At 40.4% G+C, this 20,979-nt stretch overlaps 1 protein-coding gene across 1 annotated transcript; it reads right to left on the bottom strand.

Moving 5' to 3' along the window:
- Positions 1–105: 105 nt before the first annotated feature.
- Positions 106–20,467, bottom strand: Opn1mw (opsin 1, medium wave sensitive). Its single transcript, NM_053548.2, has 6 exons — positions 20,331–20,467; positions 14,853–15,149; positions 11,841–12,009; positions 10,479–10,644; positions 6,988–7,227; positions 106–313 (listed from the first exon to the last, which is right to left on the bottom strand). The coding sequence occupies exons 1-6, from the start codon at positions 20,425–20,427 to the stop codon at positions 203–205; spliced, it is 1,080 nt and encodes a 359-aa protein (NP_446000.1). The 5' UTR covers positions 20,428–20,467; the 3' UTR covers positions 106–202.
- Between the last annotated feature and the right edge of the window lie 512 nt (positions 20,468–20,979).

Genomic DNA, 20,979 nt, shown 5'->3' with positions numbered 1-20,979 from the left:
CATATGGTCTGGTATCTTTGCCTACATTGTATTCCCTCCAGGTCTGGTGCCTGAATATCCAGCCGCTTTAGATAACCTCAAACTGTAGACATCTCTGGGGCTTTGATGGTTTGGGCAAGGAGAAATTATGTTTATTTCATTAGGATGGATGAGAAGGGACATGGCCAAAGCTTTGGTAGATGCAACAGGTTGGAGGCAAACTTTATGCAGGTGACACTGAAGAGACAGATGAGACTTCTGTTTTGGAGGTGCTGGAAAGTTCAGAGCTATCATCAACTTTCTTTCCAAAGAGCTGTAAGATGCAATTTCGAAACTAGAAGGACAAAAACCATTATTCAGCAAAGCAGAAAGGGCTAGTATACTGTGCTAAAAGTGAAGCTTGGGTCATTCTGTACTGTCACTTTGTGGATATACAACTTCCCTTCTCCCATTAAGAATATTAGGAGTGGGATGAAGAAGGCTCAGCTTGTTCTTTACACATATGAATGGAGGAGGTCTGAATCATCCAATTCATCAGTTAATGGTGATTATAGCTGAATTATGACCTCTTCTAAAATATGGCAAATTCAAATTACTGGAACCTGTGACTGCCTCTTTTGGGATGGGGGTCTTTGCATGTGTATGTTTCAATGAGTTCATAGATTAGCATTGTTACTAGTCCAGTGACCAGTGTTCTCATGAGAAAAAGATTTAGAACTACTTTGAATAATAGTCATCCATTAAAGAGATACTACTAGAAGGTACTTCCACATGGAATGTTAAATAGTCCAACTTTATGTCAGTATTTTGTGCAATAACCATCAGAAATCATTCATAAGCAATTATTTCAATCTATTATATATCATTATATGGATGACATTCTGTTGCTTGTTTCTGACAAAGATGTTTTAGAGAATATGTTTAAGGTAACACAAATAATTCTGCCATGCTGGGGGCCATAGATTGCTCCAGAAGAAATACAAAGAGGAAATCCACTTAGTTATTTGGGTTATAAAATCAGTCAACAAAAAATTTGACCACAAAAGGTACAGATCGGTAGGGATCAATTACAAACTCTTAACGATTTTCAAAAATTAATGGGAGATATTAACTGGTTGAGGTCTACAATTGGATTAAGTACATATGAGTTAAGTAATTTGTTTCAAACATTACAAGGAGATTCCAATTTAAACAGTCCAACATGTCTAACAGCTGAAGCAGTAAAAAGAGTTAAGTCTTTTAGAACAGAGACTGCAAGAAGCTTATGTGAATCAAATCAATTCTAAACTTGATTGTATTATGGTCATTTTACCTTTAACTCATTCTCCTACTGGGCTCATTGTGCAAGGGGAAGATAGTCTTATGGAATAGCTTTTCTTAGCTCATAAACAAAGTAAAACATTGAAGACATTTATAGAAAAGATTTCTGAATTAATTATAAAAGGTAGAATAAGACTACGTCAATTGTCATGAAAAAGATCCAGCCCAAATTGTAGTATCTCTTACAAATGCTGAAATTATGTCATTATGGGTGATCAATGAAGATTGGCAAAGAATTTATAGTAACTACTTGGGTGAAATTAATAGCAAATATCTTAAAAGCATATGGAGTTTATAAAAAGAACTAATTGGATTTTTCCACATATAGTAAACAGAACACCAATTCCAGAGGTACCAACATTTTATACTGATGCAAACAAGATGAAGATGGCAGGTTATTATGTCAGACAAAATAAGCAAGGTGATAAAAAGTCCATATATATTGATTCAAAAATCAGAGTTGTATGCTATCCTTATGGTATTATTAGATTATCCTAAGTCTCTTAACATAGTTATTGATTCTTTATATGCAGAAACAGTTGTTTTGCATATAGAAACTTCTGAGTTTGTACCTGGTAACTCAGAATTAACTTCGTTATTTATACAATTGCAACAAGCCATCAAAAGTAGAAACCATCCACTTTATATTATATTATATATTCAGTCTCATACAGGTTTGCCTGGTCCATTAGCTCAAGAAAATGATGAAATTGACCAGTTACTAATAGGAAATGTGTTAGAAACCTTAAAATTTCATGAAAAACATGTTAATGGGAAAGGTTTAAAGAAAAAAATTTTCATTGCTGGGCACCAAATGATGTCTTGTTGGCCAAGTGTCCTATGTGTTATCTATACAACTAAACTCCTCTACCTGCTGGTAGTAACACTAGGTGTACCAAAAGAAATGACATCTGGAAGTTGAATTTTTTTCCATTTTGCAGAATTTGGAAAGCAGAGGTACATATACCATACCATTGACACATACTCAGGGTTTCAATGGACAACTGCTTTAAGTTCTGAAAAGGCTGATTGGGTAATTGCACACTTAATGGGAATAATGACAATTATGGGGATACCTGCACAAATCAAAACTGACAATGTTCCCACATATATCCAATAAGATGAAGCAATTCTTTGCATATTATAATATAAAGCATGTTATTGGTATACCACACAATCCCACAGGACACACAGTTATAGGAAGAGGCAATTGTACCTTAAAAGAGATGCTTGTTAAACTAAAAAGGAGAAAGAAAATCCCCAGGGACAAACTAAATGCTTTGATAACTCTGGTTATCCAAAAAGCTGTGTTGACATCAGAATGGAAACCTGCAGTAGTTTTAAGATGGGGGTGTGGTCATGTTTATGTATCTACAGGGATGAAAAAACATGGTTACCAACAAAACTTATAAAAATTATATCTGACTCTGAAAAACCTCTTATCAGCTGAGACATGAATGCCTTCACAGAGCAAGCAGCCCAGGTGATTCACTCTCACAGACTGTGGTCAGTTACTGATTTCTCCAAAATATGCATGCAAATCAACTTCAAAGGGCTAGCCCAAATGATCTCTCTCTCTCTCTCTCTCTCTCTCTCTCTCTCTCTCTCTCTCTCTCTCACACACACACACACACACACACACACACACACACACACACACAGGCTTGACAGACAATACTGAGACTGGATAACACAGAAACTGGGCAAAAATGCTACAGCTTGCTTTTAAAAAACTAACCATTTTCCCTTGGGCTCCAAACAGGAATTCTTTACCCCAATTAAGCAAGAAGCAATCATAAAAGGTCATCGTCCCAATCTCTTAAGTTTGGGGTGGATGGTTTTCACCATTTTATGAATTATAGATATGTTGTCATTTTAAGGAATAATTTACAAATAATTATAGTTTTGGACAGGGAGGAAACTAAAAGAAAGCTTAGACTTAGGGATTTCTATGTTTTCTTTCCTCTTCTCTATCCTTCTGTCTTTTTTAGGTAAAGAGAAGGGGGTTGAATTAAAAAAGGGGAATACAGTAATATTAAAACAAATTAAACAAATATGGATGTATTATTAAATTTACTGTTAAATCATTCTATAGCCATAATCTTACATTGGTAGAAATTTTTATATTCCAATGTAGAATTGACTACATTGGTACAGAATTTGTATATCAATGCAGTTTAAGGTTTTCATTGGTATAAATCTTTGTATGTTGATATGAAATTTAAAATTAATTTTGTTATTCTTAGATAAGCATTATGCCTATGCAACTCATTTAAGAATACAAGGCTTGGGGTTGGGGATTTAGCTCAGTGGTAGAACGCTTGCCTAGGAAGCGCAAGGCCCTGGGTTCGGTCCCCAGCTCCAAAAAAAAAGAACCAAAAAAAAAAAAAAGAATACAAGGCTTAGACCCAGCCCTTTTAATAGCTGGTATTACAAACTGTTTGGAATAATTAAGTAATACAAGAGTCAGATAGTCACTCATGGTCATATTAGATTCTAATTTAGTTAATTACAATAAAATGTTTTCAAGGTTATTCGAATAGTAAATAGCTAAAAGTAATTGATGTTTAGCTCAAATAGCTCAAAAGCACTGGAGAGCCACAGAATATGGCATATAATGTTATTTCCTTATCAAAAGATCTCTCGACTATGAGACATGTCTGCTCCTGACAGTACCTCCATTCCACTATAAGGAAGGTGATGGGCATCAATACCTCCGTGTGGAGTAGCTTCAACTGTGGTAAGCTACCCAATGGACATGAAATGACCTAACTTCATCTACAAACAGAATGCTGTCCAAAAATGACAAATGGACACAGGGTAGTCAACGGCTAAGCTCTGCCGAGACAGGATAAACTAGTCTTTCATAATTCCTGCTTCACTTAAGGTCTGTCAGGTGTGGGTCAGAAGGCTGAAGATAGATGCTACAATGTTATAAGGAATGTTGGGGACTGTCCAGCCATCTCTGCTAATTGTTTAAATTTGGAAGCTACATTCCTCCATACTCAAATATATATTCCTTCTTAAATCTTTGATGGGGTTGAAGACTAGTTATAGTCTCACAATTGAACTTAAGTTGTTTAGCATTAAAGAAGGTGTTCTAGATGAAAAAGGATGGTTTTCAGGTGGTAATACAAGTTAAAAATCAAACATGGTTGAGGTACAGGATTGTAAACTCATTAAGTTAGGATAGATGATAAAATAGTTCAACTAAATTGCCAAATATAATGGACTGGATGTTATATAAGTATATACTATACCTTATAATTTGCATAATTTTTAAAAAGATTTTTTATTTATTTTATGTATGTTAGTAAACTATCATTGTCTTCAGACACACCAGAAGAGGGCATCAGATCTCATTACAGATGATTGTGAGCCACCATGTGGTTGCTCGGAATTGAACTCAGGACCTCTGGAAGAGCCATCAGTGCTCTTAACTGCTGAGCCATCTCTCCAGCTCAATTTGCATAATTTAAATAATTTGTATCTGAGAGAAAAGAGCCTTTTTTGAACTAAAGAGGGAATTGTTCAAGTTTGGTCTTTTGCTGTCTATTGTAATGCTAAGGGCAGGCCCTAAAGTCCTGGTTTTCACAGAGAGGAGAGAGTCTGAATATACAAGTTGGCCCCAAGTTATTTCTGATTGGTGAATAAAGAGGCCAACTGCCAATAGATGACATAGGTGGGGTTTAGGTTTCCTGGGCTTGGGGATCAGAGAGAGACCATGAAGAAGAAGAAGGTGCAGAAGGAGGACAGAGAGGCCACCATAGATTAGGAGTCAAGAAAACGTGTCCCTGAGGGGGGGTCAATTGGAGTTAAGAGCAGCCCAGAGTAGTAAGTTATAATTCAGAGTTATCTAGGAAGTTGATTCTAATATCAAAAAGAGGCTAGGTATATGCCTAGCTCTTGTACTGTCTAAGGCGTATTGTAAATATAAAGGTTGTGTGTGTCTTTTATTTGGGAACTAAATAAATGATCAAAGGCAGGGTAGAAACACCAAGTCAGAATTAAATAATTTCTACAGCACTACACATACAGAAAAAGATCTATGTGAAGCATAATATTGGAGCAGCATGCTTGTGGGTTGTAGAACAAGAGAAGTTAGGAGAAAGACAGTAAGTTTCTCACAGTTCCAGAGGTCAGATGATACCCAAACCTCAGATTTCTGGCCTCTGGAACTGTGAGAAATTTAATGTCTCTCTCCTAGCTTCCTTTGTTCTACAGCTCTATTTTCTTTGTTTGTTTGTTTGTTTGTTTGTTTGTTTGTTGTAGAGGTAGGAACTTAGCCTAGGATTTTGTGTATACTAGGCAAGTACTCTTCCACTGAGCTATATAATTCTGTCATTTTAAGCCATGAAATTTGTGGAATTTGTTGTGATAGCCTCAGGATACTTAGGCAGTGATTAAAAAAGACAATGCCATCTAAGGATCCTAACTACAAAGCTTTGAGAACCCAAACTAAAAGTGTCCTAAAATTTCACCTCTGTTTGTGACTAACTCCATTCCCTGTAACATTAAAGCCCTGAAAATGAAAATACTTAAGTGTTGACATTGAGAACATTAGAGATAGGCTGAATAAGAACATGAATGTGGCTGAAAAGCTGGCAGATCTACTTAGTTTTCACTTTATGCCTGACCCTAACTTTATTCTGGAAGGATATAGCAGTGAACAAGAATGAAATGCTCTGTTCCAGATTTCTTGGAATACAGCAGAATGGGTGAAAGCAACATTTGTGCACCTGCCCAGAAGAATGTGTTTCAATTCCTACCCTGGTTTCCTGTCTTTAACAAGGATTTCTTTCTAGTACTGCTTTTTAGAAGAGGAGATCTGGGGTAGATTACTTGCCTGGCATGCACCAGGGCCTGTGTTCCATCCCAAGCACCAGATGAAGAAAGATAAGAGAGGAAAGAAAAGTCAGTTGGAAGGATTCACTGAGTCTAATGAAATGAGAGGCTCCATTGAACACTTCTGATTACTAATAACTCACACAGTAGATGCTCCTTAATGAAGTGCATATGATATATTCAAGAAAGAGGAAGGCAAATGGCACTCAGAAGGTATTGAGCCTCATAAGGTTCACCAACCAGGGGATTCTAAGAGCCACAAGCAACTTGTGTCACAGTCCAATATGGCAGCTAAGGATGGTTACCATCAGAGAAGACCTTGGGTAACGCCATAGCATGCTCTCTCTAAACTAATTTGTGAGCTCATAAAAGCTCTTGAACTCTTAGCTAGTGTAACCAAGAAAAGCTAAACTTTTAAGGAGGCAAAAATCCAAAATCAAGGTTTGAAATGAAAAAAATTTAGAGTTGAATCTGTAAACACAAGAGGAACAGAATTAGCTAGGATCATTGTGTGCTCATTGAATGCTTAGTAGCGCCTTTAGAAGCTTCTTATCCATAGTTGTGGGGTTATCAGAAGTGAAGAACCTGCAGTGTACCAAACTTTCTTAATTACTAGACTCAAGTGGAGATAGTGCAAGGATACCAGAGGTCATGGTTGAGTTGAGGTCAGACTAGGGTGGGTAACATGTAGAGCCTTTCCATGCTTATTTACTTGAAGGACCATCATTAACCCCGACTCCCAGGTTCTCTATAAAGATTTTTCATTGATAATTTGATTCCAGGTAAGAACCTTCACTGAGTTCTGGGCCATTTTGGGTTTGATATGCACAGGCTCTTGCTTACCTGCCGGTTCATAAAGACATAGATAATGGGATTGTAGATAGTGGCACTTTTGGCAAAGTAGGATGGTAGGGAGGCCACAAGAGGGTGGAAGGCATAGCCAGGATGGGCAGTAGCAAAGCATGCAAAGAAAGTATAGGGCCCCCAGCAGAGGCAGTATGCGAAGACCATCACCACCACCATGCGTGTCACCTCCTTCTCAGCCTTCTGGGTGGACTCAGATTCTTTCTGTTGCTTTGCCACCTAAAGAAGACAAGGACAGTGAATGGATTATTCAGATAGGCCTCTATATATGGAGGGACTATTAGCATTGCTCAGGTACCAAGTTATGATACTATCAAGGAGAGGAAAACCTAGGAATCTAAGGGGAGTAGGAAATGGTCCACCTAGTATTCCAATCGTGCCTCCCACCCTAAATCAGAGAATGACCTGACTTGGGAGCCAGAGTGGTCCTGGAGCTGTCTTTTTGTAGGCCTTGTGGGAACAAGTGGCTGACCTGGCCAAGGACAACCCTTACACCAGACCTTTGAAGTTGTTGTTTATAGTTTCACAGAAGCTTGTGAAGGAGAACTAAGGAGACTGAGTTTAGTCTGTATCTGATTCCTTCCAAGATCTAGTCCTGTGCTCAGGTTTGAGTCTGGAGTCCTGAATGGAGCGCTAGAAGTGAAGTTTTCTTTAACTAAACCAGGCCTGGTAATTGTCAGGTGCCCAGTGGCAATGCAAGACCCACGTATACACTTCTACAGGTTTGCTAGAGGCTAGAGGCTAGCCACTATCTACCTTGGAAGGCTTACTGATGACAGACAGCTGTAAAAGGAATCAGGAAGGTTATAATACAGGAAGAGCTGGAACAGCAGTGATGGACTCTTCTAGCCAATAGCTAATACTACTAAAGCTGGAGGGAAACACTGGGAACTAGATACATTGATTCTGATATGGGATCACCGACCCCCCAGGAGCCAATTTGCAGCCTTCATTACAAGACATGAAGGTGAATGGTGCCTACTGGTAGAGCTCATGGTCTTCTTCAGAAAGAGCTTATAAATACCTGTTCATGCAGGAGTGAGCACAAAACACCTTAATATTGGTAAAGCACCACCTTAAGGGACTTCCTGCCACCTGTGCTAACAGTGCTGGGGCACTGAACAAATGGTACATGAAGTAAATGGTAGGAAAGTTGTTTAACCAAGGGACAATTAATTTATGCTTTGGGGAAGGAGACCATTAGAGGAGCACAGAGCTCTCAGCATTCAGTACCCAGCTTACACATTCTCTTACTCTCATCTTTTGTAGAGTCTCCCCAGTGATAACCTGGCCTGGATAGGAATGTTGGTGAGATAGGAACTCTTGACAGAATTGGCTTCCTAAAAATGGAACACCAGACATAGGACAGTATTGAGCAGGTCTAGGTGTAAATGGCATTCTGGAGTTCACTTCTTGATCTTCCCCAAGAGCCTCCTTGTGGTTTGAAGGAGAATGGCCCCCATAGGCTCATGTATTTGAATGTCTGGTCTCTAGTTGATGAAACTGTTTTGGAACATTAGGAGGTATGGCCTTCTTGGAGGAGGTGCATTATGAAGGGTGAACTTTGATGTTCTAAATACCCATGCCAGGGACAATCTATCTTTCTTTGCCTTCAACTTACAGAGTAGGATTAAGCTCTCAGCTACTGCTCCAGTGTCATGCCTGACTCCTGCTGCCACACTCCCCACCACATTTGTCATGGACTCAACCTCTGAAACTGTAAGCATCCACTAATCAAACACTTTTAAAAAATAAAGTTGCTTTGGTCATGGTGTCTTTTTACAGCAATAGAATAGTAACTAAAACACTTGCAAAGAGGAGGCAGGTGTTCTGTAGGTTATGCTCCATGGGAGGGCCAGGGGGAAGGCACAGACAACTCTGCCCCCTTACTGAGTCCTCTAGGTATGGGCAGGCAGTCACTTTCCATCTCATTGGAGTGAGAACAAGGAAGCCAGGTTATGAGACTACAAGAACTTCATTTATGTGTATATCAATCCTGTTGGGTCTGATGATACTGTTTCATTGGAACTATTCACCGCCTCTACATCTTTCAATATTTCTAACTCCTTTTCTGCATTAAGGGCTGTAATGGCACACAGAAGATCTGTAAAGTTCAATCCATACGAAATTTCAGCACAAAATTCCATCCCTAACCAAGAAGTTATTTGCAACTGATACTTGCTGAGAAAGGGGAAATCAGTTTTCTCTAATGGAATGTCACTAGATATATCTGTCACACTCCAAGGTAGGTTCCATGCCCAGGAGTAGCTGTCTAACACAAAATGGACTCCATGATTGGTTTGTTATTTGTTTGTTTGTTTGTTTTTTTGTTTGGTTTGGTTTTGTGAACTTTTCGTTTGGGTAATTTTTGTCTTAATGAATTTTGCTTGTTAATTTATTTTGATCTTTGTTTTTTTTTCTCCCTGAGGGATAGAGAGGGAGAGGGGACAGAGAGTGTGAGAGAACATGAAGTTGGGTGGGGAGGATCTGAGAGGAGTTGGGATACGGGAAAGAGTATGATAAAAATATTGTACATACTTTTTAAATGATAAAAATCCCTTAAATTTATCTCCAAAAGGAACTCACTGCATTTCCTTACTCTATGTAGATATCAGGCTGGCTTTGAATTTGCTATATAATAGAGGAAAACCTTAAACTTTTTTGATTCTCCTGCCTTCACTGCCTAAGAGCCACCACTCACAATTTATTTGGTGCTTAGGATGGAACCCAAGGCTTCAATACATGCTAGGCAAGTATTATACCTGTCCCATACCATTGGTTCTTAATATTTTCTTATAGGGATTGGATCTGCTTATATGATGTGGTGGTTTGAGTAAGAATGCCCCTTCCATAGGTGTTTGAAAGCTTAGTCATCAAGGAGTAGCACTATTTGAGAAGGATTAAGAGAGATGGCCTTGTTAGAGCATGTTTGATCTTGTTAGAGGGAGTATATCACTGGAGTTGAGGTTTCAAAAGCCTACACCAGGCCAGCATTCTTCTCTTTGCCTTCGGATCAGGATATAGTCCTCAGCTACTACTCCATCACCATGCCTGTCTGATTCCCACAATGATCATAATGGACTGAGCCTCTGAACCTGTAAGCAAGACCCCAATTACATGTTTTTATATGAGTAAGCTTTGAGCATGCTGTCTCTTAACAGCAACTAAAGACTCATGGCTGATAAAAAGAAGTTTAAGCTAGTCAGTCATGGGAGTACACACTCAAGAGACAGAGGTAAGTAGATCTCTGTGAATTTGAATCTAAACCAATCTACATAGCAAATTTCAGGCCAGTCACAACTGAGTCCTTGTCTCCAAAAATACAGGGGGGGGTGTGTTTAAGAGAGTCTGGTGGACTGATTGATTTGAGATCAGAGCGGTGTGGAGGCAGGAGAGTTACCAGGTGTGCCTCTGAGCTTGCCTACATATCTTGCCAGTTTGGGATGAGGGTAGGAGGGTAAAGGGCTTACTGCTCGGATGGCCAGCCACACTTGGAGGTAGCAGAGCACGATGATGCTGAGTGGGAAGATGCAGCACGTGACCATGAGGACCATCATATAAGACTGAACCCCAGGATACGAGGTACCGCTGAACACGTCTGGACCACACGATGTCTTCAGGCCATAAGGCCAGTACCTAAAGAAAAGGGCCAGCAGCCCATCCCAATTCAAGCTGGAACAACCTGTAACCTCCCCAACCAGCCAGAGCACACCCCTGACTTGAATCAGAGGGTTTTTAAATTGAGAAGAAATTAACCAATTAGAAGTAAACAAGTTAATAACATTTCATATCTACACAGTGTTGTACTTCCAGAGTATTCTGATCATCTTAAAACTCTCTAGTAGGATTTTGGTAAATCCTTGTCCATCTTTTCTCTTTGTGGCAAAATATGCATAATATAAAATTTGCCATTATGACATTAAAGACTTTTTCAAGGTTGTGCAATTATCACTACTTGGTTCTAGAATATTTTCATAAGGAGGTGAAGAGGCTTCTTCTTTCTTTTCCTTTTTAGAAACACCTAAGAATATCTGAATTTTTATGAAGCTAGTTTGTGCTAGGGCTGTAATGAAGGTGCATGCTCACTTGGTAACTATGGAAATGAAATGAAAACATTCAGTCTAAGCCTCCACCAGTACTAGCACTAGGACATTCTTAATTACTGGCATTCATTGTGGTTCTGGGGAAAGACAAGCTGTTTACAAGGCTTATTTCACAGAATGATGGAAGCTTCCCAAAGAAAGAACATTCCCTGTCCAAATACCACAGGGACACACACTTAAGATTGTCATGTACAACAGTAAAATCAATTGCCCATGTCTCATTCCTCCCAGCCAAACATCTAAGCCATTGGCTTACCAGTTTTGAGTATTTCCCCCAAAGAATGAGTCTGGCAAGGATATATATGGCTTCCATGACCTCCTGTACCTTCTAAAAAACCTCTGAAGGTGGTGAGTAAAATGTATGAAAAAGGCCTGGCACAGAGCTTTTAGAGGGCCCTGAAATCTAAGCGTACTCAGTGTTCATTTACACCATAGCCCTAGGATGGGCATTTTAAATATTCCTACTGTTCTTGTTTCTTATACTTGCTAAACATTTTCATAACCTAGCGAGTGTGCCACAAGGCCTCTTTTGATGCCATAGGCAAATACATCATCCATACATTCATGTGCATGTGTCACTGGGAGCCTGGAGGGAATTTCCTCCCTCTTTCTTGTAAGCAAGGAGCCACACAGGCTCAGAAACCAGAAGTGATTTCCCTGAAGATCACAGTCTGACCTTCCACACTTGCTCTTACAGGGGCTACCTTTCTAGCATCATTACACCCTTACCTGCTCCAACCAAAGATTGGTGGGGCCGTCCATACAGCAGCCCAGACCCAGGAGAAGACGATTCCCACAGTGGCCAGTTTAGCATCAAATCTCACATTGCCAAAGGGCTTGCAGACCACCAGCCATCTCTCCCAGGAAATGATGGCCAAGGACCAGAGGCCTGTGATCCCTATAGAGAAGAAGAGATAGACCAGGGCTTCAAGCCAAACAAAGAATTATTCATACAGTTTCCTCCTCCTCCTTCTGGCTGGCAGCTTTCAAGACTCCTAGCTTCCACACCAAATCCTTGGAAATGTTTTTAGACTCAGAGTACCACGGACCTTTAGGTAAATGGATATTTTTTCAATCCATTTTAATGACATATGTATCTCACTTTCTTTCCCCATCTCTTTTAGGCTCATCTGCTTTGCTTCCATGTTAAACCCAGTGACTTGACTTCTTCTTCTCTGTCTTTCTACTCTCTCACCTTCCTTCTAACTGTAGTTGCTTGTGCTCTGGAGCAGGATGTCTTAGTTCTCAGTTTAGTTACTGAGTCATAGAATCCTGAGGCTAGTAACTTAGAACTCTCATAGCTCTCTCTCCTCAACCTCAGCCTGCATACTTCATCACCAAAAAGAAGGCAAGAGAGAACTATGATATGGCTGCCTTGTCCATAGGGTCCCTGCAAACACTTTTTGTCTCCTTGGCCTCTGAGATTGTCTTCCTCTGATGTCATTGATGAAATTCCTGGAAACACATGTCCATATTGGCATGATCACACTGAGGTGTTATTGTTCCAAAGAAACAGAACATGTGATCTGTACCATTCCTGTTCATTTGCTGTTTCTTTAAATGTTTGGGGACAGCTCAGGTTCTCTCTAATTGTAGGGTGGCACAGGTTCCCACTCTGTATTACACTCAAAGGTATGTACACAGGCCTCAGGGACCCATAAACCAGGATGGAGAAAACCATCTTTCATTCACCTAACCTCTAAAGGACATTCTGTATTAACTTCTATTATGAAATTGGCAGTATTAGTAATACCCCTGACTCAGTCACCTAGATAGAAAAGTGACAGATATTCTCATCCTATCACCTTACATTATTATTCATTGTCGCTCAACTGAGGTTTTTTTGTTTTTTTGTTTTTGTTTTTTTGTTTTTTTTTGTAATCAGAACATATCCTTGTTTGAAATACTTTAGTTCATAACTCTGTTGCTAATGTTTTAGTGAAGAATTTTAAAGAAGTACTTATTTTTATTTTGAGTGTATGGGTGTTCCGCCTGCAATATATGCATGTGTGTATGCCTAGTGCATGTATAACTAGGCAATTGTACATGCTACATAATCGAAGCACCTCTGAAAGAGCAACTGATACTTTTAACCACTGAGACATCTCTCCAGCTCCATTTCAGTCCATAGTTTAATACATTTTGGTTTTGCTTTTTCTTTTGAGACAAGGTCTCACTATGTAGCCCTGGCTGTTCTGGAATTCGCTCTGTAGGCCAGACTGTCCTCGAACTCAGAGATCTGCCTGCTTCTGTTTCTTGAGTGCTGGAATTAAAATTGTGTACCACCATTGCCCAGAAATACTTATATTTTTTTCCATGAAAGACTATGTCACTAATAGTTAAAACCTTGATAACTGTTTTTCAATGTAATTGCTAACTTTCTAATGTTATGGATTTCATTTTGTGCGTTTGTAAACATTTCTGATGGTGAAGGCATCTGTGACACCAAAATATGCTGGCTACTGGACACCTGAGTGAACCAAGAATCACTGTGAGTAGGACAAAGGCAAGCCTAGCAGAAGCAGAGCCAGACATCAGGATGCCACTTAGGAAGGGCCATGTAACCCACCAAGGCACATATTTATAACTGAAAGCAATTGGTCCTGGGAGATAAATTTTATTACTTGATCTTTCCTGATTATTCTACCCCTATGCTTTTGGGATACTGCCTCATACTCCCTCTGGTCTGAACTTTATCTGCCAAATGGATGAGGGGCAAGGAGAGACAATGGTGAGGGAACCAAAAGCAGGGACAGCTACTGATAGATATATGCTATAGATATATAGCTAGGTAAGTGGGGTTCCAACCATGTCCATTTGTCGGTCACCCACCCCCAGTCTGAACCTCTCAAAGTGTCTGCTTATATGCATGACATTCAAACCCTCCCTTTTCATATATGCTGAGCAAAGCCTGTGTTCCAGACTGGCTACTACTCCTGGATTCTCCTTCCCCATTTAGAGATAAGGTAAGAGAGGGGGAAACAGAGGCATTGTGTGGTCCCCATCTGGTTACTGGCCCACTTCTGGCATAGAACCTAGCATACTGGTACTTCTTAGCTACTACTTTTTAGGGTTTGTATGTAGGTATAGTCATGGTGTATATATGGAGATTAGAGGACAAATTCCTGGAGTTTGTTCTCTTCTTCTAATATGTGGATCCTAGGAGTCACAACTCATCAGACTTGGCAGTAAGCTTCTTTACCCATCAAACCATCTCATCATCCCTTGTTACCTATCCTAAGCAAATCATAGACAACCAGCCTTAGCGATGTTTGTAAAGAAAAGTGTCTAGAATCTGGTCAATAAATAAAAAGCTCTGGGAACTGTTTTTCTCTGAGAACAGCTCATATAGTGCCATTAACCAGCCTGAGAGATAGGATGAAAACACATATATCCCTGAATTAGGTAGGAGTATATTCAAGGTGCCCAGAGGCTGTCTTCCATATGTTTCTGGAATTCTCTGGCTCAATATCTATCTCTTTCTACAAACTGGGTACATACAATCAGAACTTGTCTTCATGTTGAACTCAAGCAAACTAAGTTGAAAATGTGTGCTCAGATGGAAATCTTCAGAATCCTGTAAACCTGTCCTCCAACCCTTGTGCTGACTGTGATCCAGCTTCTACCATGAGTATCTCCTGTCATGCTGTGTGCCTTGTATATGAACACCATTTGTTCAAACCTCAGGGTTTGAAGTATGATTTCCTTTAGTTATACCAGGTTGTGTCTCTTTTAGCTTACCACATAGTGAGACAATGTAGCCTTCTATGACACACAGAGGGTGGCCCAGCACAAAGTAGCCATAGATTTGGTTCACAACACTGATAGTGCTGGCAATAATGGTCTCTGCTAGGTCAGCAACTGCCAAGTTCACTAGAATCCAGTTCAGAGGATGACGCAGCTTCTTGAACCTCATGGTGGCTGCCAGCACGAGTCCATTTGTGAAGACAGATGCAATGACCACAAGAATCATCCAGGTGCTGGTGAGGTGGTACACCCACCTTGGAGCAATGTGATAATTGGGACCTTCAAAGGGACCTGTGGGGAAGAGGTACAGAATATAGGAGAAGTTGCACAAAGCTTTACGCAGCTGCACTAGCACCTTGACCCCACCGTTCCTTGCTCTATGTGAGATCTGTACATAAATCAATTGGGGTGGGCCCTAATCCAGTTGGATGTGTGTCCTTATAAAATGGGGACATTTGCCATTGCTGCCATTTGCCAGAAAAATTGGATAGGGTCACAAGACCCAATCTCTGTTACTGGATAATAAGGCTTCACAGCATTAGGAAAACACAAAGAAACCCAGAATTCTCCAGTCTATGCATTCCAACAAAACAAAACAAAAATTTAAAAAAAACAACAAAAAGCAAACGAAACCCATCAACCCCCTAAAACCCACCAAACCCCCTAAAACATAACAGATCAAGAAAAACAGGACAGGTAAATCTCATCTCCAGCACATTTACATCCTGTGGTACCTCTGCTTCAGTCTGTGTACAGGCCCCATTTGATTCTAAAAGGAATCCCTGCACAGCTTTCCAGGAACCCCCCAATATGAGATGTAAGAACAGGCCATTCATAACCCCAGACTCACAGAGTCTTAGTCTCTATGCTGTAGAAAATAGTACGAAGAAATAGGGCTTTTAAAAGACCAGAGGGGAACAAAATACTCACAGGAGGAAATACGGAGACAAAGTTTAGAGCAGAGACTGAAGAAAAGGCCATTCACAGCCTGCCCACCTGGGGATCCAGCTTATATATATACAGCCACCAAACCCAGACACTATTGCTGATGCCAAGAAGTGCATGCTGACAGGAGCCTGACATAGCTGTCTCCTGAGAGGCTCAGCCAGAGCATGACAAATACAGAGGCTGATGCTAGCAGCCAACCATTGAACTGAGAATGGGGTCCCAGTTGAAGGAATCAGAGAAAGGATTGAAGGAGCTGAACGGGCTTGCAACCCCATAAGAACAACAATACCAACCAACCAGAGCCCCCAGTCACTGAACCACTATCTAAAGAGTACACATGGACAGACCCATGGCTCCAGCCACATATGTAATGGAGGATGGCCTTGTTAGGCACCAATGGGAGGAGATGCCCTTGGTCCTGCCAAGGCTGGAACCCTCAGTGTAGGGGAATGTCAGGGAGGGGAGGCAGGAGGGAGTGAGTGTGTGGGTGGGTGGGTGGGGGAGCAATCCTCATAGAAGCAGAGGGGAGGGGAATGTGATAGGGGGTTTCTAGAGGGGAAGCCAGGCAAAGGGATAACATTTGAAAAGTAAAAAAAGAAAATATCCAGTGAAGGAAAAACAAAGACCTGAGAACAGAGAACCCTCAGACTGTCAATATATCTCCCCTGAGAAAGCACTGCAGATTAACTGGAGCAGAGAAGGGGGAACTGGGTGGTATTTGGAACCTCTAATTTATAGACAAGCAAAGAGGTTAGAGCAATTGAATGTTGCAGATTCTAAGCAAGAGCCCCTTCTATATGATAGACTTCAAACCAGGCAAGCACTGATAAAGAGAAGTAAGTATCCAGGCCCAGGCAGTAATGACACCAGAGCAGCTTGTCCCACCACCTGAAAAAGATTCATAAAGAAATAAACAAGAAAAAGCTATCAAAAGTCAGCTCCCACATAAAAAAGTTGTAAGGAATACAGGGAAGGAAACAATTGGGTCATGGAAGCTGGACTTCTTCAAATGTATCTTATGTTCTAGATTTTCCTTTGGAACACATTATTATTATTAAAATTTAAATTTAATCTTTCTTTTATTTGTGGTTAAGTTATTTCTACTGAGCCCTGGATGTGCTGTACTATGTAGACCAGGTTGGCCTCAAAATCATAGAGATCTGCCTGCTCTGTCTCCTGATTGCTAGGATTAAAGGTATGTACCACTATGCCTGCCTCCTTTGGAAACTTATAACCAACATATTACAAAATTATAAAATAAGAATTTTGAGACAGGGTTTAGCTATGTAGACCTAGCTGATTTGAACTTGGTATGTACAGCAAGCTGGCCTTGAACTTATTAAGTACTAGGATTACAAGCAAAGTGGCTTATGCCTGACCTGAAATTTAAACTTAAAATGTAATATCTGATTTGAGGCGTGCTGGCGCATGTCTATTGTTTAAAAATTTATTTCTGGTTAGCAAAAACAAAACAAAACAAAAACCCAAAAAAAACAAAAACCAAACAAACAAAAAAAATCCACCAAGTGACCCTAAATGCATACATCCAATCAATTGCATTGCTCCAAGATGGGAATTGAAAGCACAGTGTCTCAACTACACAATTAAGGACATACATCCTAAGTGTGAAAAGGCATGTACAAATATTAGGTCTTTAACAATCCTATTTAAAAGATTTTAAAATATTTTATTTATGTGTGTAGGCATTGTGCACCAGCAACTTGCTATTCTCCAAGAGATGCTTCTGAAGGGTGTCATCACTAAGACAAAAAGATAGTAGCTGGATGCTGATCTAACAACTGCAAGAAAACTAAATAAGAACTTTGGCTTTGCTGGCTCTCACTTAACTTCAAGATTGCTAATTCTTGGGGTTGGGGATTTAGCTCAGTGGTAGAGCGCTTGCCTAGCAAGCGCAAGGCCCTGGGTTTGGTCCCCAGCTCCGAAAAAAAGAAAAGAAAAAAAAAGATTGCTAATTCTTGCTAATTCTTATTTTATAAGATTTATCCTCAGAGTATAGAGGTGTCGGATTCTCTGGATCTGAAATCTGGATTACAGATTTCAGTTCTGAGACACCTGATGTGGGTTTTGGGATTTGAATTTGGGTCCTCTGGAAGAACAGTAAGTGCTCTCATTCTCTTCTTCAGCTCAAATATCACTAATTCTGAAGGTCATTTCTTACTACCTTCAATGCAGAGAACAACTCTGAGGTGTGGGTTGTGGCAACAGTTTCTTAGGTTACTGCTCAGGGACCTGAAGGCTGTTTATGCTGAGAGTTCTGTCTCTTTACTTTGGCCTGCAGGTGTCTGAGAGCATGACTGGGATGGGATGATACGGCTTGACTTCGGTCTTCCCCCTTACTGCATTAACCTTTGAGTCAGAGTCTATTCAGTTCTGTGTATAGATCTGCAGCACCTGGATTTCTAGGGTTAACCAGTGTCTTAAATGAAAAATAGAACATCTTTTGAGACCAAAGCTATATCCAGGAGAAAATCTTCAGGCTAAACCAGCAAGCAAAGAAAAGTTTGCCTCTCTTACTCCGTCTGCAGAGCAGCCTGACCTCTTTTTGTATCAATACTGAATACTTTTTACTCAAGGTGAGAGTGTTCTGCTTGAGTTGAGCCCCAACAAAGGTTTTGCTCAGAAGCTCCTGACACAGAACTTGCTTTTATTTCTATTACTTCTGCCAAAAGATACCTCTCATACCAGTCAGACTTTCAAATCAACTGTTAATTTACAGGAAAAAAAGGTGATGATGAATACAACTCAGAGGCTAGTCACCAGCAATGTTTGAAGCCGAAAAGGAAAGCGTTATTTTCTTTTTTAAAAAAAATTGCAAGGAAATGAAAGATGTAGCAATTGGGTTGGGGAAGTAGATACATGGGAGAGTACATCCATGAGGTAGTGGGTTTGATCTAGTGATCAACATGAATCTGTTCATTTCATTTGGTCCTTGATTCAAGTCAACTTTTTAAAAAAAAAGTATAAAACACTTTTTCTGGTCATAGTAGTACATGCCTATAATCCCAGAAATCTGGAGTATGAAGCAGAAGATCATGAGTTCAAGGCCACCTTGGGCTATAAATTCCAGGATGGTTTCAGAACAATAAGAAAACTCTGACTCAAAACAAATACAAATACAAATACAAAACATAATGAACAAACAAAGTATGGTGTGTCGATAGAACTCAGTGACAATCTGAGTTTGGTCCATGGAACACACATGCTGGAAAAGAACTCAGCACTTTCACAAGTTCTGACTTCTATGTGGGTGTTCTGGTATACACCATCTCTGATATATAACTAAATTTGAATGCAAAACAAAACATGATCTTTTTGACACAGTCTTGAGAGCTATGTAGCTGAGAACTTGAGCTATGTAGCCTTGGGCTAGCCAGGAACTTCCTATGTAGAACAAATTGGCCTCAAACTCATAGAGATCCACCTATCTCTGCCTCACAAGTACTAGAACTAAAGGTGTACACCATTACTATTGGCTAATTTACTTTGACACAGGGTTTCATATATGACAGACTGGCCTCAAACTCCATATGTAGCTTGAACTTCTGATCCTTCTGTTTCTATCTCCAGGTGCTGGAAATACAAGCATCTTCTGCCATGACCAGTTGAAAGTAAGATCTTTCTAGCAACAATTAAGATAATGCAAACTATCCAGGAAACATTGTTGAAATTTTGGTATTAGGATGACATCATAGTTATGTTTTGTAGAACCCTATCATCTTAGAGGGAAGAGACTGGGAGGAGTGGAGAGAGGGGAATATATGATTGAAGAATAAATAAAAAATAAACTTAAATAACACATGATGTGTTAGATTTGTGTCTAAGAAGCAGGAATCAGGAGGAACCAGTGAGATGGCTTAAGGTGCTTATTGACAAGCTTGACGTTCCAGGAAAGAGAGAACTGACTGCCCAAAGTAATCTTCAGACCTCTATACATATGTTCCCGAGTTGTCCTCTGATGTCTATATGCAACTGTCTGTCTGTCTCTGCCTCTCTGTCTTTCTCTCTGTCTCTGTCTCTGTCTCTGTCTCTGTCTCTCTCTCTCTCTCTCTCTCTATATATATATATATACTTATATAGAGGTATCTCTATACTTAAATACATATATATATGCATTCTCATATATAATATATGTAAGTTTTAAAATAAAAATAATCAGGAGGAAAGGGGTTGGAAGGGAGACAGATAAACTAAGATAAAACCTATGGAAGTTATGGTTTTATGATAAGGGCTTGAGTTCATGATACTCTTCCATTACTTTGATATACACTTGAATCTTTTTCACAAAACAAACCCTCTGGCATCAGAAAACAGAGGTGTTGGGTCTCATTGAAGCCACAGGTACCAAAACAATCCTGCGGAGGTGAAGTAAGAAACATAGCTATACTTGGCATGAGGTCCCGGTTCCTACAGTGATGGCTCCAGCAATGCCAAACCCAGGTTCTAGGGAACCTTTAAGGAGAGACCTGGTCTGCTGACTGAACCTCCAGTGCACCTTTTGCTCACCTCTGGTGCTGTTGCTGTTGGTATAGGTGAAGATGCTTGCCTGGGTGCTATCCTCATAATGGTCCAGTGTCTGTTCACCTGTAAGCTGTTGGGCCATGGCTGTGGAAAACTGTCTCTGGAACCTGTCAGACTTGGCATATTGCCTATGGAGTTACAGGACTTTATATCAGCCAGCAGGATCAGCCAAGGCCTCCTTACCTTAAGGGCCCCCAAACCCTTCACCATCTGATCTCTTAATTGGGCCCAGGACTTAGATCACCCCCCCTACCCTCACTTCCATGTTTCTGAGTCCAACCCACAGGGGTGGCTCAGGGCCATTTGCCTGCAATGAAACCTGGATAATGCACACACCCTACCCTTCCCGTTCCTGGCTTGCAATAGAACTCGTGGGAGCCACTGCAGCCCTTGCTTGTTTACAAGAGTTTCTCTTCCATCTCTTTGTACTACTATGGGTCAGGCAAATGGGGTTTGTGGACCAGAATGTGAGTAGGGAAGCAGCTCATCTACTTCCTTTCTTTGGCTCTGCTGAAAGCCGCTCCTGGAAACCTTTCAGGCAGACATCAAAAACACAACTGTGTTGCAGTTTGTCAGTGGGCCCCGAGGGTAGAGTGTGTGTTAGCGGGAACCCCATGGGAAAGGGGGTAGGAGC

The sequence above is a fragment of the Rattus norvegicus genome, chromosome X (assembly GCF_036323735.1).
Source record: "Rattus norvegicus strain BN/NHsdMcwi chromosome X, GRCr8, whole genome shotgun sequence".
NCBI lineage: Eukaryota > Metazoa > Chordata > Mammalia > Rodentia > Muridae > Rattus > Rattus norvegicus.
Note: the sequence above shows the minus strand (reverse complement) of the source record. Positions and strands in the feature narration are given on the sequence as shown.